The 25,000-nt window shown below is 44.7% G+C and overlaps 2 protein-coding genes across 2 annotated transcripts in view; one reads left to right on the top strand and one right to left on the bottom strand.

Annotated features, from left to right (window-relative positions):
- itgb8 (integrin, beta 8) overlaps positions 1 to 12,818 on the top strand; it is a 32,404-nt gene extending 19,586 nt beyond the window's left edge. Inside the window, exons 10-15 of the mRNA XM_062529337.1 lie at positions 3,093 to 3,492; positions 4,330 to 4,552; positions 6,026 to 6,129; positions 7,465 to 7,581; positions 10,422 to 10,585; positions 12,682 to 12,818. Of these exons, the coding sequence (XP_062385321.1) occupies positions 3,093 to 3,492; positions 4,330 to 4,552; positions 6,026 to 6,129; positions 7,465 to 7,581; positions 10,422 to 10,585; positions 12,682 to 12,807 (1,134 nt within the window). The 3' untranslated portion in view covers positions 12,808 to 12,818. The remainder of the gene's footprint in view (positions 1 to 3,092; positions 3,493 to 4,329; positions 4,553 to 6,025; positions 6,130 to 7,464; positions 7,582 to 10,421; positions 10,586 to 12,681) is intronic.
- A 5,327-nt stretch (positions 12,819 to 18,145) lies between these two features.
- sp8a (sp8 transcription factor a) lies at positions 18,146 to 19,937 on the bottom strand. The gene is made up of 2 exons (XM_062529338.1): positions 19,917 to 19,937; positions 18,146 to 19,494 (listed from the first exon to the last, which is right to left on the bottom strand). The coding sequence occupies exons 1-2, from the start codon at positions 19,935 to 19,937 to the stop codon at positions 18,163 to 18,165; spliced, it is 1,353 nt and encodes a 450-aa protein (XP_062385322.1). The 3' UTR covers positions 18,146 to 18,162.
- Between the last annotated feature and the right edge of the window lie 5,063 nt (positions 19,938 to 25,000).

Genomic DNA, 25,000 nt, shown 5'->3' with positions numbered 1-25,000 from the left:
GCCAACGCTGTCAGTCAGAGTGAAACTCGCCACATTGGGTACCCCCCACACTGGGCATGGCCATGGGCACTGTACAACGAGCAGCGCCTGTCTGGTCTATTGTAGTGGGGGCTCAGTGTGTGTCATCAAATATTTAGTGTGTGTGTAAGTGCCCTCATGAGATAGTGTGAGTGTGTGTGTGTGTGTTTGTGTAAGCCCTGACCCATGAGGTAATGCCCTGTGTGGTGGTGGTGGTGGTGGTGGTGGTGGTGGTGGTGGTGTGTTGGGGGGTATTTGTGTATATGTGAGTGGAATTATTTGTGTGTGTGTGTGTGGGTGGGTGGGTGAGTTGGCACAGCTTGTGGAGTTGGTGAGTTCTTGGGGTGAGTCAGTCTCCAGTACAGTAAGTAAGTCATCAGCACTTTGGCCAGGGCTCACTTAGGAAAGAGGCTATTGTCTCAATGTGACAACCTCGGTTAAACAAAGGATAAATAATAATAAAATAAATAAATAAATGAAAAGCGGGACCAGGGAAGCCAACATGGGCTCCCGGAGGGCAGAATGTTTTACACATCGTCTAAAAACAACAACTATTGATAGCCTTTCAAATAAAAACTCACACCACTAATACCGCCATCCGTCGTCCGTCATCAACATTCTCAATCATGGCCATTAAATCTCGAGCACTGCACTGGAGAATTGAGGAAGAGTGTGGCGTGGACTCGGATGTAGCGGTACAGTATGTCGACCAGCTGTCTGTGTGGATGTGTGTGCATGTTGTTGTGCTTTAATATGGGACATGGTCTAGTCTGAGCTCCAGACCAGTGCACTTAGCTTAAGCTGTTGAGGAGTGAATTATTTTCCTAGTTCCTTTTAGAATTCTACACACACACACACACACACACACACACACACACACACACACACATACAGCACATTATCTCAGGGGGGCACTTAAACACAGAGCCCATGCTGTTGTGTTTTACACAGGACATTTTAGTCTGAGCTCCAGACCAGCGCACTGCTCATCTTAAAACACGGAGCTTTTTTTAAATCACTCAGACGGGACGGATGTGCGGTGTGATTTACTGGCACCAGCATCTCCAACATCTCATTAACTCAGTCCAGCCCCGCTCTCTCTCGGCCTCTCCGGTTGCGCGCTCTCACAATGGGCATTGTGCTCCTAGTGACCCATCCCTGGAGCGCAGCGCGACGAGGAGCAGAGTGGACCACACTTCTGAGTTAACGAGGAACGAGGGGGGGGGGGGGGGGGGGGAGAAGACTCGCGCCCATCGGACACTTACGCGACGCGACCTGAAAAAAAATAGAACTCCATTGTTTTTAACAGAGCAAACTAGAGCCCACTAGATATGTCTGCCGTGCGGCAGCCGCACAGGGTTAGAAAACTGTTCTAAAATCCTGCGCGTCAAGCCCACACCACTGAACAGCGTGTCCGCTGGGCGCCGCCCGGCCGCTAGTTTTATTCATGCTAAAATGCAGGACAGTACAAGAGCACAGTACAACACATTGCAAACATCCAACATGCAATGACAACAAGATAAGAAGCATGTAAAGGTGATCCCTTAGGCTTAGACGCAAGAAATGCTTACAGCGTGGACTCATGAGCACACACACTCTCACACACACTCACACACACACACACACACACACACACACACACACACAGGAGGGAGGGAAGAGGAAAAGTCCCTTAGACCTTTTGTGGACGGGAGGTGCAGGAGAGGGAGAGGCACTTGGCCTCGGATGCCCTGAGTATGAGCAGGGATGGGCACGACCCAGGGGAGATGACTGCTTTTGTCTCAGCCCTGTGGGTGAGCTGACACTCTGTGTATACACACACACACACATGCGCACACACACACACACACACACACACACACACACACATAACACACATCTCCCCCAGGGAGAAAGCAGTGGATTTTATGTGTGTGTGTGTGTGTGTGTGTGTGTGTGTGTGTGCGCATGTGTGTGTTTGTGGGGGGTGCATGAGGGTTTTCTTGGGATGTGTGATTCCTCTGTGATTAGTTGACTCAAAGCACTCGGAATTTACCGGAAAAAAGTCCCTGACACATAGCGGGCTTTCAAGCATGTGTGTGTGTGTGTGTGTGTGTGTGTGTGTCTGTGTGTGTATGTGTGTGCTTGTGTGTGTATGTGTTTGTGCATGTGTGTGTGTGTGTGTGTCTGTGTGTGTGTAGGGGTCACACGGGCTTGTGCGGACTCTGAAGCCTCATCGTGGGAGACGCTGTTTCAACAAAGACTCGTCCCGGGGCTTCTCTGCTGTTTTCTTAGCGAACCCGATCCGCGTCCATATCAGCACTGGCCATCGCCGGCGTTCTATCGCCCGGTTCAAATGAGAGGCTCCGTCGCCCCCCCCCCCATCCCCCCCCCCCCCGTCCCTCGCCAGATGGATGCGTCTCATCTCGACTGTGGAATTTAATTTCACTTTAATTTAATGTCTCATGAATGTACTTTTTTTCTTTTTCTGTAGCCCGTAGATAGGGTTGTACAGGACTGTGTGTGTGTGTGTGTGTGTGTGTGTGTGTGTGTGTGTGTGTGTGTGTGTCTGGGAAATGTTGAAGTTCAGGAGTTCAAATACAGACCAAAAAACAAGCTCACTCTTGAGGTGAAGATTGCTGAGCAGTTAGAGGCCTTGTTTGAAGATGTTTGCATACCAGACAACTTTTTTCCCCGTGTGTGTGTGTGTGTGTGTGTGTGTGTGTGTGTGTGTGTGTGTGTGTGTGTGTGTGTGTGTGTGTGTGTGTGTGTGTGTGTGTGTGTGTGTGTGTGTGTGTGTGTGTGTGTGTGTGTGTGTGTGTGTGTGTGTGTGTGTGTGTGTGTGTGTGTGTGTGTGTGTGTGTGTATGCTTATCTGTGATGGTATCTTTAAGTAGACATTTGATGATTGTAACATGTGGGACTGCACACACATTTCTCTGTGTGTGTGTCTGTGTGCGTGCGTGTGTGTGTGTGTGTTTGTCTGCATGGTAGAGTGTCTCTCTGTGATGGTCTCTGTAAGCACACGTTAGATTACTCTAACATGTGGGACTCTGTGCTCTGTGTGTGTGTGTGTGTGTGTGTGTGTGTGTCCAGGTCTTCTTCAACATCACGGTGGGGATGACTAGCTGTCCGAGCGAGGGTCTTGAGGATGACGACGTCATGGTGTCAGTGCAGCCCGTGGGCTTCAACGAGTCCGTCGCCGTGACGATCAAACAAGCCTGCAGCTGTCAGTGTAGCCAGAGGGGCGGTTGCCTGGACGACGCTGATGACACAATGGCCGGCACCATTTGCGATGATATCAGCGAGAACTCGGGGCAGGTGTCGACAGATGCGTGCCGGCCGTCGGAAGGCTCCGGAAAGATCTGCAATGGACGAGGCACCTGTGTGTGCGGGGAGTGTGTGTGTGACCGTAGCAACTTGGGCACCGTCTACGGGAAATTCTGTGAAATGGATGACTTCTCCTGCCCCTACCAGGAAGGCCTGCTGTGTGGAGGTGTGTGTGTGTGTTTGAGAGAGGGAGAGAGAGATAGTGTGTGTGTGTGTGTGTGTGTGTGTGTGTGTGTGTGTGTGTGTGTGTGTGTGTGTGTGTGTGTGTGTGTGTGTGTGTGTGTGTGTGTGTGTGTGTGTGTGTGTGTGTGTGTGTGTGTGTGTGTGTGTGTGTGTGTGTGTGGGTTGGTCGGTGTGTGCTTTGACTATGTGGTCGCCGTAACCTTGAGGGCCTGAGAGTTCCGTTTCTGGTTGCTGTTTCTCTTTCACCCCTATCTTGCCCAAACCAACAAGATGAGTGTGTGTGTGTGTGTGTGTGTGTGTGTATGTGTATGTGTGTTCAAGGAGCCCAGTGCCTTGTATGTGTCAGCATGAAAGAGTTGTTTTGTTGTCTGCTGTTCTGACTGGCCTCCAGATAATGAGCTTAGCAATCTGTCACCATTCAGATGTTTGGCAATTCCATCGCCAGCCAGAGAAATCCTTCTGGGAAGAATTACTGTAATACAGAGTTTGGAGGGAAGGGGAGGTGTGTGTGTATGTGTGTGTGTGTGTGTGTGTGTGAGAGAGAGAGAGAGAGAGAGAGAGAGATTCAAAGAGGGGGCTGATACACAAGCTGTTGTAAACGGACAGGGTTTTCTAAGCAAACATGATTTAGCGCAGGCTTAAAATAAACTCTCCAACTCTCCATTGCCTTACTAACGTCTGTGTATACAGCTTTTCAGCTATAAACACTGTTTTCTCTCTGCTTTTGTCTTTGTGTGTGTGTGTGTGTGTATGTTTGCGTGCGCGCATGCGTGTGTGTATGTATGTGTGTGTGTGTGTGTGTGTGTGTGTATATACACAGGCCATGGACAGTGCACTCTGGGGGAGTGTGTTTGTCAAATAGGCTGGACAGGTGAGAGCTGCGGGTGCCCGGTTTCCACGGAGACGTGTCGGCCCGGCGATGGCCTGCTCTGCAGCGGGCGGGGCAGTTGTGTTTGCGGACGCTGCGTGTGTGACGACCCCCAGTATTCCGGAGAATTCTGTGAGAAGTGCCCCACCTGTTACACCGCCTGTCAAGCCCACTGGTGAGGACCTCACCTACTCTCTCTCTCTCTCTGTGATTCGCTAAGGCATCTGTCAATCACGTGCAACCGTGGGTAGCAACATACAGTTTGTATAGGGCTCGTAAGCGACGCAATTCAAGTTCCGGTACATTTCCTGTACATGGGACCTCAAAATGAAATTCTGATGCATGTAAGTCAATAGCGGAATTAAATTAGTTGTTTGGTCCCGTTTGAATCGGGTCATAAATTACACATATGCTGTTTCTGGAATTTTTATAGAATTTATAGTACCGATAACGTAACAATCTAGCAGGAAGAAGTTTGATACTGTTAAGTTATTTGAGCGAGCACTTAACGAACTACAGCAAAACGGTCCACTTATCTCCCACCTGATAAGTTTTATCCAGCTACTCCTGCTCTTTTGGTCTTTCGGGAACCGAAAAAATGAACAACCATTCTTGCTGGAGTGTACACACTGAGGAACAAAACAAACAGGCATACTGAGGTTAGCACAAACTTAACGTTAACGATCTTGCTTGCAAAGGTACTAGTGTTGAAATTTGGAGGGACAATGACAGTGACATAACTTACGCGACAAAATGTAGTCTTTTATCCAAACATTTTTTAACAGCATTTAACTGGACAATCTCCGAACAAATTGACAATATTTTTGCATGAACATTTCATATTTAGTCCTCAAATCAGCATAATGTGTAATGCAGGTCATACAAGGACTGGGACCAGAAGATATCTGTCCCTTTCCATGTTAAAAGATTGATGCTTAAGGTCCCATGGGGAAACCGGAAGGGGAAAATCGGGGCGTGACTTACGAGCTCTATAAGAGTAGGGGTTAGTGTGAGGGGAAACAAAAGCACATTAATCTTCAGGGAGAAGAATGCAAACTATCCACTGTTCCCTAAGAAGTACGGATTAATCGTACAGCTATTGAGTGCACACATGCGCCTTCAATTTGCCCTCGAGTGGCTTTAAATTGAAAAGTCATGGCCACGTCCCGCTGCACAGCTAATTTATTTGTTTGTCTCGCTCGGTCTCTCCCCCATGTCCTGTCTTTCTGTCCATCACTCGTCTCCTCCATCTTCCTCCTCCCTCTTTCCCACACTGATACCCATGCAACTTTTCTCCTCTCTCTCTCTCCCTCTCTCTTTTTCCATTCTCTCTCTCTTTTTTTCTCCCTCTCACTCTCTCTCTGTCCTTCACTCATCTCCTTCCTCCTCCCACTTTCCCACGATCCCATCCCTGCCATCTTCGTTGTCATTCTCCCTCTTTAATCTCTCTCTCTTGCTCTTTGTCTTCTCTCACCCTCTCTTCTCTCTCTCTCTCTTCTCTCTTTCGTTCATTCTTTTCTCTCTTTCTCTCTCTTTAACCTCTCTTTCTTTTCTCTCACTCTCACACTCATTCACCGCTCCTTTTCTCTTTCTCTTCTCTGTCTCTCTCTCTTTCACTCTTTTACCTATCTTTCTCTCTGTCCATCAGGATGTGCGTAGATTGCCATCTGACCAATGGTCTGGGCCGGGGTACAGCAGAGCAGTGCAACAGGACCTGTGCACCCGTGGTGGGCTACGTCGACGACATCACAGGTACGCTGGAACCAATGCTGTTGGTGACCATTGCTAAGCTAATGGTAGCGTGCGGTGGTAGCATAGTGGCTAAGGAGCCGGGCTAGAATGCAGTAGTCTGAAAAGTTGGGGGTTTAAATCCTGCCTTCCATCTTTGTGAAATTTGACCCTGCAAGGCGAAACTAGTCGTTTTGGTATAATGTACAAAAATTAAGTTATTGTGCTCACATGAACGGCCATAAACTAAGCTTTCCAACGATATGTATGTCGAGGGTATTGCAAAACGTATCGCTAAGATACGTGCCAAAGTTGACATGCATGGTTCTCCTGTCACAATACGAGAAATGACTGGCTGCTACTTTGTTGAATCTTCACCTAAATTAAGTCAGGGTTTTAAAGTCAAAACAAATGTTTTTCCGTGAGATTTGTCGCACAATATGAAAGTGTAGTAGACTGTATACTGTCGAATTATGCGAAAATGTAATATTCGTCATTTAACCCGTACGTTGTTGTTTTATTGTGGATTTTCTCAACATAGCACTGTGCACAAAGCGACTGGTTTCGCCTTGCAGGGTCACAAATGGGTTGATTGTATGAAGATGATCTAGACTGTAGGTATCCATACATACATCCAAGTACCGGTATGTGAATTAATGCAGTGATTTAGCGATGAGAACAGAGGGAGTGCTGTTATACTAAATATCACCTCTCGTGGAACACCTGTTGTCCAATCAAATTATTAGCTGCTGAACTCATAACATACTAAACTGCATAGTATGTGATTTCAAATATACACAGGAGAGATGTGAAATTCCTCATGTAGGGGATTTCACACGGGCCAATCTACAACCAAGCCTATTTACTGCCAAAACAACACTAGCAATTCACAAATAACAGCGTTTCATTTAATTAGGCCCACGGCACCTCCAGAAGGCTAAACAGTGGTGTCTGGCGCCCCAGAATAAATACATATTTATTAATGTTTGAACTGTGACCCCTGTAAAATAGCCCCTGTAAAACCTGACACAGGAACACAGTACACGTGGCCCTGTCGCTGAAGTAGCAGAGTGAGTGGCTAGCACCACCAAGGTCATGGATTTTCTCTCAGCAAGCAAACATGCTGATATAATGGTCACCTACTGTATGTGATACTACAAGCTACAGATTACCCCCCCTCCCCCCTGGACTCTGTTTACTCCTCTACCTGTATGTAGAGTTGAGAGGTTTAGAGACTTCTCTGATGGACTGTGTTGTGTTCTCTCCTCTCCTGTGTGTAGAGTTGAGAGCAGACTCTCAGGTTTAGAGACTTCTCTGATAAACTGTCTTTTCTGCCGTTCTCTCTTTTCCTGTGCGTAGAGCTGACCAACGCGCTGGGGAAGCACTGCCTGTACCCCAGTACTGACCGCTGCCACTATCGGTTCCACATCGGCGTGGAGCCTGGCAGCCCCCAGCTGCAGATCAGCAGACAGCCAGGTGAGAACGTTTATTTCGCGTTTTTCATTTATCAGATAGCCAGGTAAGAACGTTTATTTAGCGTTTATTAATTTTGCAGATAGCCAGGTGATAACATTCATTTTACGTTTATTCATTTAGCAAATAGCTTATTTTGTGTTTATTCATTTAGAAGATAGGAAGGTAAGAACGTTTATTTAGCGTTTATTCATTTTGCAGATAGCCAGGTAAGAACGTTCATATTTCTGCCCCCAGACAGAAGCACTGAAGCTGCCTGGCAGTCAGCAACTCGAGCTAGGTAGAACCAGTTGTTTTAGTGTTTTTCGTACCGACAGTACTACAGTAGGTGACCTCAGGAAACTATATGCCACTATGTAGAAAATCGCCCTGAATTCTCCTGAATTCATTTAGCAGACAGCCAGGTGAGAAGTCGCAGGAGGGATTCAGAGCTAGTGTGTATGACGCAGGAACGAATCTGAAGCCAGTCCGACATCAAGGGATCAACTCGCTCACTTTTCTATTTACTTGTTGTTTAGATGACAACATTTATTTATGTTTATTCATTTAGCAGTCACTCTTGTTCTCAGAGACTTACAAAAATGAGGAATGACAATCAAGCTACAGAAGAGGCCTTAGGTAGGAATTACTACTGATGAGAGTGCATACGTTAGAAGTCGAGTGTGGTAGGAGAAGTGGTAGAAAAAGATGGAGCTAGAGGAGGCGAGAGAGGGAAGTGCGCGGTAAGTGTAAGTGTGTTAGGTGTGTAAGGCCACAGAATGTTTGGAGAGCGAGTGTGTCGACACCGGAACCGATCCAATATGAGTCGGACTCTAGAGAGCAACTCATTCACTTTCGGATTTACTCTCTAGTTAACTCGACTCATAGTGTCTCTCTTTTTGTGCTTACTCGTGAATGTGTCATTTTGTGGTTGACTCCCTGGAGTCGGGCCACTCACACTCTGTCTGACATATATGGTAGAGTTTCTGTCTTGACCCAGAGCCATCAGGGCTTGTGGAGTGGGTCAAGTGCAAGTAGTATTGCCTCCTCTTCTGTGTAGTAGAATTAGTCATCTCTGCCAGTTCGTTTAAGAGGCTCAAAGGCTGCCCACTGGTCTTTGTGTGTGTGTGTGTGTGTGTGTGTGTGCTCCTAGTGAACTCACTGCCCCTAGTGTGCGTGTGTGTGTGTGTGTGTGTGTGTGTTAGCGTGTATGCGTGTAAGTGTGTACATCCCCAGATGGGTTAAATGTGAGGGGAAATTTCCCTCAGGACAAATAGAGTAGCTTAACTTTTGCCTGTGTAAAACAATAAAACAATAAAAGACAGTTTTTTACAACCGATACCACTGTATTACATTACTGACAGTTTGTCTACTATCCACTTGGTCCTACAAATTACCTACCAAACAAAGACACGAAATACACCGAAATATTTATAAAAACAACTTTTGTTCGGCTCTCACTCTGCACCCTACCTTCCACCGCTGATGTAGGAAACAGCGCTGGCCATTGTGTTCCTGAGTCTCCTCTCCCCCTGTTAGCCTCATCACCCTCCCCCCCCCCCCTTCCCTCCCCCAACGGGCCTGTCCTTCCCAACGCTCTCTCTCTGCAGCGCCTGAGCCAGGTCGCCATGGCAACGCGCGCAAAATGTCAGTACAGTACTTTGGCCCCTTTGTGCGGCGAGAGGTGGGTGGCACCGATCCAAGCGGCAACACGCTGGGCTTTCGCAATCCCGATGATGTAAAGATCGGCGAGGAGAGAGGTTCCGAGGGGTTTCGTTTCGCCCGCCCCCGGAGGGTCAAACGCACGGCGACGATGTCACGTCCACAAGCCCCACCGCGACCTAGAAGGTCAACGCTAGCTCGAGAGGATCAAGCGCTTTTTTTTTGGGGGGGGGGGGGGGGATCTGTCTGTCTTTCTTTTTTAGCGTTCCCCCTTTTCTTTCCCCTCCTCCTCCTTCCCGGTGCTTTTGTGAATGGGATGTGAGGAGCCGGCGGTGCTGTTGGCTGCGAGGTTCACTAGAGTTCACTCCGATTTTTCCTCTCTCCCGTGGGGTCACTCGCGTTCGCCGCTCAAGCTGGTTTTCAGATCACTTCTGCTGAGAGGTTCGGCCGGCGCATACACACACACACACACACACACACACACACACACACACACACACACACACACACTCTCTCCGCCGCTAAGTGCTGGATCAGCTGGGCTGGTGCTGGCCAAAGAAATTTAGTGCCAGAATAACAACCCACCCCACCACAAACCCAATCCCCCCCCCCATTTCAATGGCACACTTGAGTAACATGCCTCAGGAATAACTCACTATCATAGCATGTATCAGACCATTATTCAGACCCACACACACAGATGTACACATACACACACACACACACACACACACACACACACACACACACACACACACTCAAACAGGCTTTCAAGGAAGTAGATAGGTAGATGTAATCCTTACTGTCCCATATTTCCTCATCTGGTGCAATAAGAGCACACAGCTAACAGCAACAGATGTACACGAAGATACATACTGTACAGGACCACACAACATTCACTCCTGCTGCAGACTCCCCGCACACACACACACACACACACACACACACACACACACACACACACACACACACACACACACACACACACTGTATTATGCACATTCCACACACACACACAAAAATGCACAAATACTGTATTGTGCACATTACACACACACACACACACACACACACACACACACACACACACACACACACACACAATATGTTATGCACATTCCAAGTCCAAGTTGAGGGGTGCAAGTGCAGGTGAAGGAGAAAGACCTTTTTAAACATGCTGTCGTGTGTGCTCCTTCCCCCAGAGTGCTTATCGAGCCAGCGGTACTTTGTGACGTTCCTGAGTGTGTTCCTGCTGACGCTGGTGCTGGGCCTGGGCATCCTGGCCGTGCTGCGGATCATGCTGCGGCGCCGGGACACCGGAACCCCGCCGGACAACCAGAACCAGCCACTGGACACCGCCAAGAAGGTCGGTACCGGTGTCCGTGTCGGTCCACTCTGGTTCATGATGTGTGCATGTTGTTTTTGTGTTTTAGTATTTTTTTGTAAGAACCTGTGTACATCTCTGTCTCTTTCTTTCTTTCTTTCTTTCTTTCTTTCTTTCTTTCTCCTTTTCTCTTTCTGTCTCTCATTCTCTTTTCTCTAGGTGTGTGTGTGTGTGTGTGTGTGTGTGTGTGTGTGTGTGTGTGTGTGTGTGTGTGTGTGTGCACAATCTATTAATGTTTGTAGTGTCTCTCTCTCTCTCTCTGTCTTTCCATCTTTTCTGTGTGTGTGTGTGTGTGTGTGTGTGTGCGTGTGTCTATTCATGTTTGTAGTTCTTCCATTTGCCAAAGCTCTGTGTGTATTTGTCTGAGCGTGTGTTTCTCACATTGTTCTTGGTTCTGACATGTGTTGAGACTGTCTAAAATGTACCATGTTATGTAATCCTGTACGCAGTGTAAACAGTCTATATCATGTTACATATCTGGTCAGGGGCGAGTGAGGGACATATGTTGTTGACGTGTCCACTGAGACTGTAATTTCCTTTTCCTACCAGAAGAGGGCAGAGCCCTCCAAATAATAACTCAATAGCTAAATAGTGCTTGATTATCATCACTTGTCAATGTTCAGCAGAACTCTCTTCACACCCTTGTCAGATTTCCGGCGAACAGGTTGCCACATATTTGTGGCAAGGTCATATTTTCATATGACTTACATATTGGGTTTCTGGCAGACAGTTGTGGTTAACTTTTGGCAGTGTTGCAGCAATATCATATGCAAATTTGGTTCATTATCAGAAGTTTCCAGAAGTCACTGGACGTTTCCATTACTGGCTAAGTGTGGTGACAAATCACTGGGCCACACATTTCCCAGTAATGGCAATCTTTGTCTTGCTGCCTCTAGTTGGCAACATTGGCAAACTTCTGGCAACATTCTCTAGTGAACCCATTTGCTTCCCACAAATGACCCACAAGTTTGTTGCAAATCTGCCGCAACCATTTCATCTTTGTAAGGGCATTCATCTGTAGTGTGTACGCTTGGTTACATCACTGCAGTGGTACTCCAAGTATGTGGTTTAGAGACTAATCTTGACCAGAGAACACTTAAGGAAGTGGGATACCTAATAGAAGAATCACATGGCTCCATGCTCTTAATAAAACAAAACCATAAGGCTCTTCCTATAGGAGTTTGACCACTTGACCGCCAAACTTACCACTTTCTGTACTCAGATTTGTGTCTAAGTGCCATGCCTGGAAGCCCCCCCTCCCCCATTTCATTCGTGGAAAGTGTGCACAGTAGTGGGTTCCATTCCCGGCTGCCGTCGCTGTGCCCTTGAGAAAGGCATGTAGCCCCCAAATTGCTCTGGGGAGACCAGTTCTTGTAATAACATGCGTATGCAGCATACATAAGTCACTTCGGATAGGAATGAATGAACCAGATAAATTATGTGGGTAAGTAGCTGACGCTGTAATTTGGAACGGTCCCTTCAGAGTGTCACACTTTCCAACCAAGTGCACAGGTGCCCAGTGTTCCTGGTCCAATCCAAAGTTTAATGATTTATTGCGTGTCCGAAAGAGTATTTCATTGGCATCACACACAATGGCCGGGTTTCCCAGATTCGTTAAGAAGCTCTTAAGTGCTAAGAGCGTCTTAGGAGCATTCTTAAAACGTTCTTAGAATGCTCCTAAGAAGTTCTTAGCACTTAAGAGCTTCTTAACGAATCTGGGAAACCCGGCCAATGACAATAAAATAGTACACATTATATTTGAATATCATATTTATTTTGTCTTATTCCTTATGCAGAGAAAAGTTCATGTTTGATGTAATGACATGCCTGCTGTATTTGGTGGCATCCCGGAGCACTGAGCTGATTCATCAGTGTTTGTTTTACACTGTCTTGGCCATGGTGATCATCTCAACCTGACTTTGTCTAGATAGGCTATTACATTAGTTTTAATTAGACTTTAGACTTTGCCAACAGCAACAATGCCTTCAAGGCCCTTGTCTCAGATATGGGCCAACCATAGAAAAACAAAACAAAACAAAAACATTACGACAGTAACTAACCATTGTTTTGTCCAACAGGACCTCTCCTACGCTCCAACAACAAACGAGAAGACCGTCACATACCGGCGAGACCACAACGTGGATCGGCCTGTGGAGATGCACGTGCAGGTGCCCAAGATGGCCCTTGATGACATGTGGCAGTAGCACAGGCTGAGGGCAGATGGGGGGCGGGGGGGGGGGGGGGGGGGGCAAAAGGGCAGTTAGCACAGCCATTAGCGGAAGGACTTGGTGTCTCTCATGTGGCGGCACATGACTCTACTGTCTGCGGAGGGACACTGTTTGGGACCTCACCCTTCGTCTAGTTTGAGTAGGCTAGTTTAGCTTCTTTCTCAGCACTAAACGTGTTGCGGTACTTAGTCTGTTCTTGAGTTACAGTCTGTTCTTGATTTCAAGAGGGTAGAGGATTCTGTTTGTTCAAGGTTTTTCTTTCTTTTTTTTCTATTTCCGTGTTGTTGTTTTGTCATTGTTTGTTCCTTTCCCTTTGTTTGGTAGCTTCTTGTAAATGTCTTCTCTATGGTAGAGTTTGTGACCTATTTAAGCTTTTGAAAGATGTTCTATTTATAGTTTTTTACACTACACTTTTCAGTTGAGCATTATCATTGCAATGGTAAAGCATAGTGACTGAGGAGGACCCAGACCTAGACTTACCATGTGTTAGCTCGCCACCTAGTGGTAGTTGATAGCACCTCCTCATCCATCATACACCAGGAACTCAATCCAGCAATCAGCCCCATACAATTTGTCAGTGGTTTACCTATGATTATAGGTTCAATTCAGGTGAAAAAAATATTTAAAAATTCACAACCAGATATATGTCCCTTATAGTTGATAGTGGGGGGCTATGCTTGCGTTGCTGAAAAGACATTCAAATGTGGCATTATTTTAATTATTAACCTGAACAACCGCAGTCAGAAGGGGTAGTAACATTAACTAGGATTTTGCCTTGTTGTGCCGTTGTCACATACATTACATTGCTGGACTCTGTAGTCTACAGTATGTGAAAACGATGCAGCGTCACAAGATGCTATGCCATTAAATGTCGTTGTCCTTTATCCAGGTACTTGCAGCCACTGTTGGACTCTCTAGATGGTCAAGGCTATTAGATAACTGGATTTGTTTTCCATTTTTCCTCATTGTTCTGCTCATAGTTGGAGGTCGTGTAGTTTACAGAATCACCTCGTATCCGACTAGAGCAAGGGTCTGGTACGTATATCATCTCGTTTATCGAATGTTCTTCATCATCAGCCTACGACTTGATTTAGGTACAGAGTAGGGTAGGCTACTTACTCTCTCTACACGTGTTACTGAGTAGCCTGCATTGGTTTCAGTCAAAGCCAGACTCGTGGATGCTTTTTTGTGTGCGTCAAATATTTAGTTTAACTGGAATACGTGAAAATGGCCCAGGACTTTGATGAATCAAGCGCCTACACTGGAATTATTATTCTAGGCGTAAGCGTAACAAAGCACTTGAGTCGTGTGGGTGTCTGAAGGCCTACACATGATGTCTTGTACTACTGAAGAAGGTCGGTGAAATCACCTCAGAAGAGGCGAGGGAGTGAGTGGTAGTCGGTAACAGAGACCTCGTGGGAGAAAGCTTCCTCTTCGTTTTTAGTAACGAAAACAAAGTAGCTCGACCAATTCCGGACTAAACTGGTGAGAGTCCGCTTCCTTTTAGTAACAACACAGCAGCTTGAAGCTGAGATGTTCATTAGACTACCACTTCCGACCTCTCACCACGTCTCCCTCTTGAGTGAACTTTCTGCGGCCTCTTGTTTGACGACCAATAGTTTACTTTTTTTTCTTGTTCATCTCTAGTTCAGGACACTAATGATTATGAGTTTTGATTATTTATTTTGTTGTCTATTTTTCCTTGTTTTGTGTTTTTGAAGTATTTTGTATGTTGTGGATTACACATTTGGTACGACACGAAAGCCATTTGGTACGAGACAGCAAGGTCTGTCTGTTCTGTGCATTGCAATAACTCGTTCGCAATAAACCCCCAAAACGAATGCCCTGTAAGACACGTTGACGAGAAGCAGTTAAATATTGATGTTAAAGTATGCCAAATCAACCACCTGTAGGTTTTGTTACATTGTCGGAATGATTGTTAACTGACACCTGACCAAAATGGGGGGGGAGGCAATCAGTCATAGCCATGGGTTCGGCCGACGTCGCCTATCATTTCATACTGATTTGGGGTTAACAAGTCCTATTTCATTTACCTAATTCCCATTAATATCCATTATTTCCATTGTCGTTTGATTAGAACTTGTAGGGCCTACATTAACAGGTGTCTCTGGAGCAGCAACCCGGGGACGCCAAATGCACGCCTCATGCATAGACGCCATGATATATTGGATGCAATTCAAAACGGTACAATACATTTTACATCTTTTTCGGAATGAATTTGTAGCTGTATGTGCTTTCGAAGGCTACAACTGCCTATCTGACACCACCTATTTTAAAGTCCAGTAGAGTGAGATTAGGCCTACGCAAGGCTTTGCATATGCATATTAATATTTAGATTACCAGTGAGACACTTAAAGCACAATTAGACCACAAACCAGGGCATTGATAATATTATTTAACTTTAGGGCATTCACATAGCACTTTCCATTCCCTTCAAATAATATGATTTATTATCAAATAATATGTTTTGATGTTGCTATGAAAAAGGTGAAATAAAATTATTGTTGAAATAACCTCACTGAATATTGTGTTTAATACCACTGATTAATGTGTTTAATTACGCATAGCCAGTGTTTCCAAGTAGCTGATTTGTTTGATCGCTTTCTGTTGATCTGTTTCTTTTCTGATAGGCCTATGTCTAAAATCACCGTAAAGTTGCCTTTTAACTGGTATGCTATTCCCCTTTCCGACAGAAAATTTCCCATCGCAGACATATGAGATCGTTTGGTTAGATTATAGCCTATTGTGTTTGGTGTAGTATTATTAACCATACGTTTTACATCAGTTACGTCTGTTTAAAATGAAAGCTAAAGGTTTGGCCAATTTACTCTTATTTAGACTGGGCCGGGGGATATTGAAAAACACTGTTTACAGAAACACACTGAGCGTTCGGCTGCACATGTCCTGGTGAGACACTTGGGGACGCCATTTACAAACGGTTGCTGCTTGGGATTCCCAAAAATGAGAAGGAACTGTTTCTAAGACAATTCCAACTTCTTCAAGACTTGCATGGGGACTTTACTTTGTTTTGTCTGAGCGAGTATTGTCAATTGTAATATACGTAATATATGTGAGTTATTAATTAAAAACTGCATGAATGGTTTAATTTAGTATGATTATTCTGTGTTATAAAACTCGACAGCAGTAAAACTGAAACAGTTTAGGCCTATGTATCTAAAAGACCGCATTTCCTCCTCTTAACTAAACGACTATAGCCTGTGCTATATCCAAGTGATGTTATGATCGGATACCACAGTTTATCTGTGACAAAGCAATTCATTCAACTATTGGCTGAAATAACCTACGCGAAGTCGAGTCGTATAATCTTGAGGGTCTCGGAAGCGTGTAGGTTTCATTCTTTTTGTGGCGATGCTACGATAATTGGTCGGAATTATTTTTCTCTTTGAGGTTAAAGGCTCTAGGACTATTAAACGATGTCTTCTAGAGAGTGTAATTTTGTATGCCTATACGGGATGGGCCTGGCGCAAAGTGTTGTTTTACCTAATGAGTAAAAACTTGCGTAATGAAACCAATTATTTGCATGTTCCAATAGGCCTTCTAATATCAACAACTAACTGATTTTTATGTATGTATGTGTTTATTTATTTATGTATTTATTTATTTATTTTCATGATTCCTGATAAGAATTTGTCTAAATAGTGTTGGGGTAACTCATGCCAACAAGGCAAAGTGTCTAATTATTTGCTCCCAGCTGATAATCTGACGTCCCGTTTGCGCATTCAAAATGCTACATATTATATTTGCTATTTTCACATGTACCTCTATAATACATAGCCTATTTTTTTATATAAAAAAATATATTAATTACCCAAAATCAGAGATTATCTCTAGGGCGTTATTTGGCAAAAGTCCTGCCAGCAAAATTACTATGAGCCTGTCTTCTTGCATTTTTTGAGCTAACACGCCTGAACAAGGCTTTGGTAGGAAACAGTAAAACTATTAGGCTACCATAATTGTTTCTGAAAATATTCAGTTCAAAATGAAAAACTCGTCCGACAACTCCTGTTTCTTTTCCACCTTCGTACATAGAATGGTTGTGTTAAAATTAATTTAGGAAACTATTTATTGACCAAACTGTATGTTTTTATCAAATTGATTGTTTCTATTTGCCATAATGAAGTTTTATATTTGTCCAATTAATTTATTTAGCATATCTGTCAAGTAGGCCTAAGTTAGAAAGATCAGTGACCACTGTAAAGACTGCAAATTTAAATCTATTTAAGAAGCTTTCGTAAAGGCAGGTAGCCTTTACTTTTCAGTGTACCAGTCAATGGAAATTTGATATCAGTAAGGTCAAAACCATAATGACTTTATTACAAGGCTTTAACCAACGATCAGTGTTTTCAAACATTTACATGCTTAAATTATAAAAGCAAACAAAACACTCGACGGAGCTCTACAATCCTAAAATCATAAATATAATTCCAAAGTGCGACTCAGACTTCAACGTACAAGTCCAATTCATGGATAAATAAAACAGAACCAACCATATATACAATTTCAGGCTTACCCCTAAACGAGAGAGAAAGAGAGAAAGGGAAAAAATGCAAAAAGTCAAAATGCACTCCATCGAACAGTAATGCACAAGAAAAAGAAGCTACTGTACAAAACTTGTCTCCTGAATTAACGCCGTCGTCCCATCGCCTTCAACAGCTTTATTTCAAGCCTATTTCTAGTTTTATATTTATCTGCGGCCTCTGGGCAGTCCTTAAATAAATCCATAGATCATACCAAAAATATCCGTCAACCATACAGTTAAGACATTAGTCATTCCACAACTAAAGAAAAAAACTCTGACATTTTGACCAAAAGACTTTTTAGCTTGTTCTGATGCAATCACTGGCGTGAAATTTTTTTTTACTTAGAATGTTCGAAAGTAAAGTGCTGCAGTATTGTAGGCTATTGAACGAAAAAAAGAACAGAGGTTAAAATATCAAATTGTCAAGACACCCAAATATGTAGTGTAAACATTTCAACGTCTTCTCAAGTTAGCCAGTTTTCTTCGCTGATTCTTCCTGAACTCGTAGGGGAGCGCTGCTTTCGTCTTTACGCTAAAGTCGAAGGTCATCTAACCAAATTCATGCTCGCAATAGATGTGGTAAATCATATTGATGAAAGCTTGAAGAGACCGTGTATACTTTTTTTTAGCAAAATGCTTTCTCAAAATTGAGAGAGCGTGTCCTCAAAAATCTGTCTTCTGTTTAAGTCCGACTTTTTTCAGTAGTTTGTTTTTGTCAGTGCATGTGCAACATTTCAGTGTATATATATTTGGAGAGTCTGTGTTGACCTCTAGTTGATTGCATTGTGACCGTTCAGTCCCGCCGTTTGGACGGAATCATTTGGATGCATTAGGTCAGGAGAATGGCACGACGGACTACCCGGAACACTCTGCTCGCTGTCGGTGTCGCTACCCTTTTTACAACCGTTACCGGATCCTGGCTCTCCCGCACCTCCCACAGTGTGAGTTTTCACGTGTTTGCTGAGATGGTCACTGCGCATGAAGCGCTTGTTGCACACCGGACAGGCGAACCGTTTCTCACCAGTGTGTGTGCGGAGGTGTCGCTGCAGCTCGTCGGACCTGGTGAACCGTTTCCCGCAGAACAGCCAGTTGCACACGAACGGTCTCTCCCCGGTATGCCACCGCAAGTGTGCCTTGAGGTGAGACGTCTTCCCGTACACTTTCCCACAGCCCGGAATGTGGCAGCTGTGTAGCCCTTTTCTGCGCAAGCTGGCACCCGCCGGACCGAGCCGTTCCGCCTCCTGGCAGTTCGGACAGTCGCACGTGGCTCTCCCTGAGTAGCGCCGGGCGGAGGAGCGCGGAGACCCCGCGAGAGAGACCGCAGGAGAACCGGACATGACGGAGCCGTTAGCACCTGTTAACGACGTGGGACTCGTGTCCGGGTAGGTGGCCGGGAGCACCGGCTTGAATCCGTCCATCAGGTGCTGTCCACCACCGAGGAGGTGAGGCGACGGACTCGCACTGAAGGCGGAGTGGCTGAGCGTGGTGTAATCGGAGTTGTATCCTCCCAGGGGAGAGTGAAGCGATGTCTGAAGCGCCGCGCCGTTTGTGCCCTGAACGTCAATCCAGCTTGGTCCCATGTCCCACGCCCAGGCCGATGTCCCCCCAGTCCCCACGTCCCCGGCGGAGATGCCCGGGTGAGCGGACTTAAACCACGAGTCGTACGGATGATGCGCCACGCTCATCCTCGGATAGATACCTTGCAAGCTGTCAACCGAAGTGTGTACCTTGGAGATAAAGACCGACTGTGGACTGGGTTCTTGAGAACTATTTGTAACAGATGACTGGAAAACGGAGTAGTCGTTTCCAAACGGGGTGGTGGATGAGTTGGTCGTTAGTGAGAACGCGCTGGACCCGGGAGATCCGTTCACGCAGAAGGAGTCCGCCAACCCAGCACCACCCCGCGCTGCTCCCGACACTCCGAACGAGGGGAGGCTCGAGCCAAGGCTGCAGCTGCTCGGCGCTGCCCGTTTCCACGGGTGAAATCCTTTCGCGAAAGAGGCACTATCCGAAATAGATGATGCAGAGGGGCTTGGGCTCCCGATTTTATTACAAGTTGCAGCTAACATGGCCAGAGGAGTTGATCCTAACCTTGGTTCTTCCTAGACGAAAAAAAGAAACACAAAGCATCTTAGACTTCTGAAGTGTATTTTGACAGGAAAACAAGAAATTATAAAATAGCCTATAGTGTTAGGCGGCGTTGATAAGGCATAGCGTGCAAGGATCCGGAAACATTTGTTATGAAACTATTATGCATCATTGCAACAAAAACAATAGCATACTCATCACTATATACATTGCGAATGAAATGCCATAGGCCTACTTGTCTCCAAGTGAAGTAAAAGTGTTATATTTACCAAATTTCGTTAAATAGTTTGTAATCCAGGTAGACAAGTAATGAGAGACTCGAAGATATTCAGAAAAGTCGCTTCTCTGAATGAACAACAGTTTAAACACAAAGCAATGTGTTTTTGAGAAAAACGCACAAAACAAGCGCAGCGTATGAGCATATAACCTCACTCACCCCTAGAAGTGAAGTTGCCATCTCAGAAGTGTGCTCTTTGAAGGATGCCTTTGCATTTATAAGTCGGCTCAGTGTTTTTTTTTAAGATGTATGCCGTACAATGATGTTTTTCCGCCCATCCCACCACAATTGTAGCTCCTTGCTGGCTTTGAAGTGCCGCTGCGATACTTGGGACCAATCAGAAGTCAGGAAACTCAGGAATGCCACATTCTCCGTGTGATGTCATCAGCTTCAAACTAGTTCCCTCTTATAGTTTTCTTCAGGTTTAAAGGGATAGATAAGTCAACACTACTTTATCTCAGGGCGATTTCAACTATGCTAAGAAGTGTTATTCCACACTCGGGTCACTAGAATATTTTATTTTACAAGTATAGCCTAACATAGCAACTGAAAATGTTGTATATGCATAGGCTAAGACATTTCAATGACACTTTTCACATCTGTGTCTTTTCTTTATTGAAAAAAGAATTAGAATAAGGTTTAATTGACTTATAAATGGGATATATGGCTGTCTTCTTTTGAGTGTCTGTTGTAGGCTATCCTCTGGTAAGTTGTTCGACAGGCACTCGGATGTGTGGCCTGAAAAGTCAACACACAAAAATTATGAGCACTCCAACTATTCCGCCTCTGGGCGAAGGGGCAGCAGCATGATAGTTATGTAATAAATATGTGTGTTGCTACTGTGAGGAGGGATAGGAGGATAAATGTCTGTCGCGTCCATTCGAGGCTCGTGACTCGGAATGTTGCGAGGGCGTGGCGGGCCAGCCCTAGGGGTGGTAGTGGGTGGGCACGCGGAAGGAGCACCGCTTCACAAATAAAAAGGAATTAACTTCATCTCCGTTGTCCCGGTGCTTCCATCACATTCACTAGCGGCTCAACTGTTTGTTTAATTCACCGGCTGCGCAAGAGAGTTGTTTGTGGGCTACTGGTTAAAGGTGACAAAGGGCTGGCGGGTCAAATCTCATCCCCTGATTTTTGTTTTTAATTATTTTTTTTAAAGCTCAACGGTAATGACTGGCAGAGGGATAGACTGGAAGATTATGCAATTCTCAAAATTATTATCATTATTCCATCATTATGTTTTTCCCACGTTTGAATATTACTGTATAGGCTAATAATTCCATTCCCCAATACAAAATATCCTTCAAGTCACCAAATATTTTGACAGCTTTTAGGAATGGGAATTTTACAAGGTTCAATCCCTGGGTTGAGAAAAATATAACGAAATTCGTTCAACGGCGGCTGGGCGAGTTTATTAAGTTTAATACATTTCCTTCAGTAACCTGTCACTGCCCTGCCTTTTTCATCACCCAGGCCTTCATTAGCATGCGCCGCGCGTGGACGGCATGCATTTCATTTGAATTTCAAATTTAATAAAGCGACAGCCTCTAATCACGCGCGGTTTTTATTTGTTTGATATTACGGTGTATCTTGACCGGGCCCTGCCGCGTGCCTTGACCAGCTCGATCATTACAGGACAGAAGGAAAAGTTAATTAAAACGCGCGCGCAGATTTCTCATCCGACTCATCTGCCTCACGCGCGCGAGCCGGCGCATCCCGCGCTTTTTTTTACAGCACGCGATGATGGATGGAGCGCCAGATTAATTTCACTGTTACCTCAGTACATTCAAGTAATTCACCTCTGGACTATTGCATGCATGTATCAAAAATGTACTAAGGCTCCCCTGCTAAAAACAATGCAATTTTCGAGTCAAACTAAGTTGTTTCGTAGCCTAATTTTATGGATGTGATCAGCGCTGTAATAAAACCTAAAATTAATCGAAAATGACTCATGGGCTGTTTCGGTGTAATTCACCGTAGCATGTTATTTCTCCGGTAGGCCTGCATTAATTTGGAAGGTTATCCGTGGGTTAATCCTCCGATGTATTTCTTGGAAAGTCACTCATGTTTAGGCTACTGTCGTATCGGGGTAAATCAGACAAGTGTAGCTAACAGCAACCTAATAGATCTGTGAAGTTAATAATATTAGGCCATTTCAAGTGGTAAGCTATAGCCTACCTGTGATATTTGGTGCCCATGTCACAGGAGGACTGAGGAGACGATGACATTGCATCTCCTGCAGACGGCGGTCTGTGACAGCAAGGTCTGTTGTGCCATGCACTACATTCACTTAGCTAAGCCCGGTCATCTGTAATGATAAGTAAGCTACAGTACAACTGCGGGTGACTGATAAAAGACACAGTGAATCACTTTGGGAATTTATTTAGACTTCGGAGGACTTCAGAGGTTGGCTAGGAAGGGATGCTCGATGCGCCACGGGGATTTGTCGACTGGGTCATCATAGTTCAGAAAACTTTCTTTGTTGGTGTTAATTATAATCTGTCAATGGAAAGGGGCTCGAGAATTCACATTATTCTATTTAATTTAACAATTTGCTCACTATGTGTTTTCTGCAGTCGAGCAACGTTTCAGAGTTCAAAGGTTAGTTTACAGGTTGCTTTCTTCCGGCTGACCTGACTGTAGACCTATCTGCCGCCCAATGGAACAGATGTTCCTCTTTTCAGGCATTCTTTTCCCACACGTATGGTGTATATTGCGCTTGTGAAATCCCGTTTGAAACCTGTTCCATTCGGGGCCATAATAACCGCATTAGTTCGGACCATCGAACACGGACAAAACGCGCCAAGCATCGCGTGCTTTCAAATGAGACTGTGTGGAGTCTGAAGAAAGAGCCACTCGGTTCTAGTGTCATGAAAATGACGGTGGAAGATTTAATTGTTTGGTGTGGAGGTTTGTTTTGCTGTTTTTCTCGCTCTTTCTTTTCTTTTCCAAAAAAAGATAAGAAAAAAAAACGGTTAAAACGAAGCGGTTATCCAAAGGGGCACTTGCTGAAGAAGCCCTCCACGGCGAAAACTGGAGCAATTACCCGCCAAGGCAATTAGCTAGCCATCACAGAGAAATTAGCTCAATCAATGTTGCGTGAAATATTGGGAATTATTTTGTTCGGAGTATCAAATGCAGCAGTTGTTTTCTCCTGCGTAGACACCACATCATATTTGAAACGTGCAATAATTATGTAGATCTAAAATTAGAACCCATAGGCGTTGAGAGGCAATTGGCCTTGAAATCCTTGGACTGAAGCCATAGTTTGGTGTTTATTTCTCCTAACACTATAATATTTAAAATGTGTATTGAGAATATGTTTCCAAAGTTAAGACATTTAATTAAAGTTAGTTCACCAGCTCTTCTGTGGCATATAGGCTCACAGCTCCTTTCACTAGACATTTATCCCAGTCAGAAGCTAGGTTGCATCATTTAAAGGTACACTAATATTTACAGTAATTACACAAAGACAGAAAACTGCAACCTAGCATGACAACAAAAATATAGGGAATTTACCAAACATTCATTCATTGTGCAAATTTAAGTGACTTTCATGTATAGTAGTATATATTGTTTAAATATTTCTGTTGACCCATTTTTCCTATGAATTGAAATAAGCAAATTTATTAGGCTATACATCTCATTATTATATAGGATGATTCCAGCTATTCACAGATTCTGTATTCCACTGTTGATGCATTTGATCAGGATACAGGAACTGTTATGCCATATTACCCCATCTATGCAAAGATGCTGCAAGTTTCCAGTATGGTTTATGTCACCTATGTATATTTATTTTTACATAATGTTTCATAGCTTTTACAAGCCACAAACATGTGTTGCATTAACCACACTGATCTGATACCTCACAAAAACATGTGTATCAATCAGTGCATCTATTAGAGTTACTTCATGTCAATCAAGAAGGGCTGGAACCATGGTAAATACACCACAGGTGTGTCCCTCCTTCTGTCTGTTTTTTCTCTTTTCTCTCTCCCTTTCTTTTCTCTCCTTTCTTTCTCTCTCTCTCTTTTTATTAGGGCTCTGGCAGAACAAAGGCAATCTGTCCATCAGAGTTCCTGGATGTTTGTAAAGACACAAACAGGTCGTCGTGTGTGTGTGTGTGTGTGTGTGTGTGTGTGTGTGTGTGTGTGTGTGTGTGTGTGTGTGTGTGTGTGTGTGTGTGTGTGTGTGTGTGTGTGTGTGTGTGTGTGTGTGTGTGTGTGTGTGTGTGTGTGTGTGTGTGTGTGTGTGTGTAAAGTGGAGTGCTTAGGATTAGCCTGGACCGGCGGCTTCCTGTAATTATCCTCTCCAGAGGGCATGTTCCAGTGCCTCGGGACATCACGGCGGAAGTTATTCGCTGTCTGTCAGCGGTGAGAAAGGGGGGATGAGAGAGAGAAAGGAGGGAGGGAAGAGGGAGAGAGAGCGTGATGAAGGGAGAAGGAGGAATGAGAATACTGTAAGTCATAGGGAATTTCAGGGAAAAGTTAATACCTGCCTGGTTCCAGCATGCACAAGTACTGTATACAGCCATGTGGTCCTATTAAAGTGTCAATCGAAAGTTAAGTGTGAAGGTACATCTGTTACAAGTAACCACCTACAATGTTTTTTATGTACAGTGGGTAGTGTGAACCAGTGTTAGGTGAGGATTTATGCAGAACATTTCTATTATATAAAGACTATTTCTTAGAGCCATACTGTGTTTTTTAGAGAAGCACCACATTTCATTCTTTCACAGTCTTTTAATTTAGTCAGAAGTTAATTCAGTAGGCTACCGGCTACTTTCACTCATTCTTATTGTAAAAACATACATTCTCTCAGGAGCGTAAATGAATTAGCATCTCGACCCTAAGAAATCCCTGAGGAGAAAGGAAGTCAATCTCACTCTCTCTCCCTCTCCCTCTCTCTCTCTCTGTCTCTCTCTCTCTCTCCTTCCCTGTGCTTCTCTATTAGGTTTATTTGTCATATATTAACTGGTCTCCTCATTGTTTTTAATCAGACAGCGACTGTCGGAGCAGGTCGTATTTCATCCGTCGCATTGGCAGGCTGGTGAGACAGGGTCGTCCCATCCAGGGGTCAGCGCGGGTCAGCCATCGTCAGGCTCTCAGACGGCGTCGCAGACAGCCGCGCACCTCGGTAATATAATTACAACACCACTAAACAGGCCCCGCTCGGGTCATTCTGCATTCATATATGCGAAACACGCATGCATACATGCATGCTTACTATACATATATGCA

Source organism: Sardina pilchardus, chromosome 24 (assembly GCF_963854185.1).
Source record: "Sardina pilchardus chromosome 24, fSarPil1.1, whole genome shotgun sequence".
Taxonomy (NCBI): domain Eukaryota; kingdom Metazoa; phylum Chordata; class Actinopteri; order Clupeiformes; family Clupeidae; genus Sardina; species Sardina pilchardus.
Note: the sequence above shows the minus strand (reverse complement) of the source record. Positions and strands in the feature narration are given on the sequence as shown.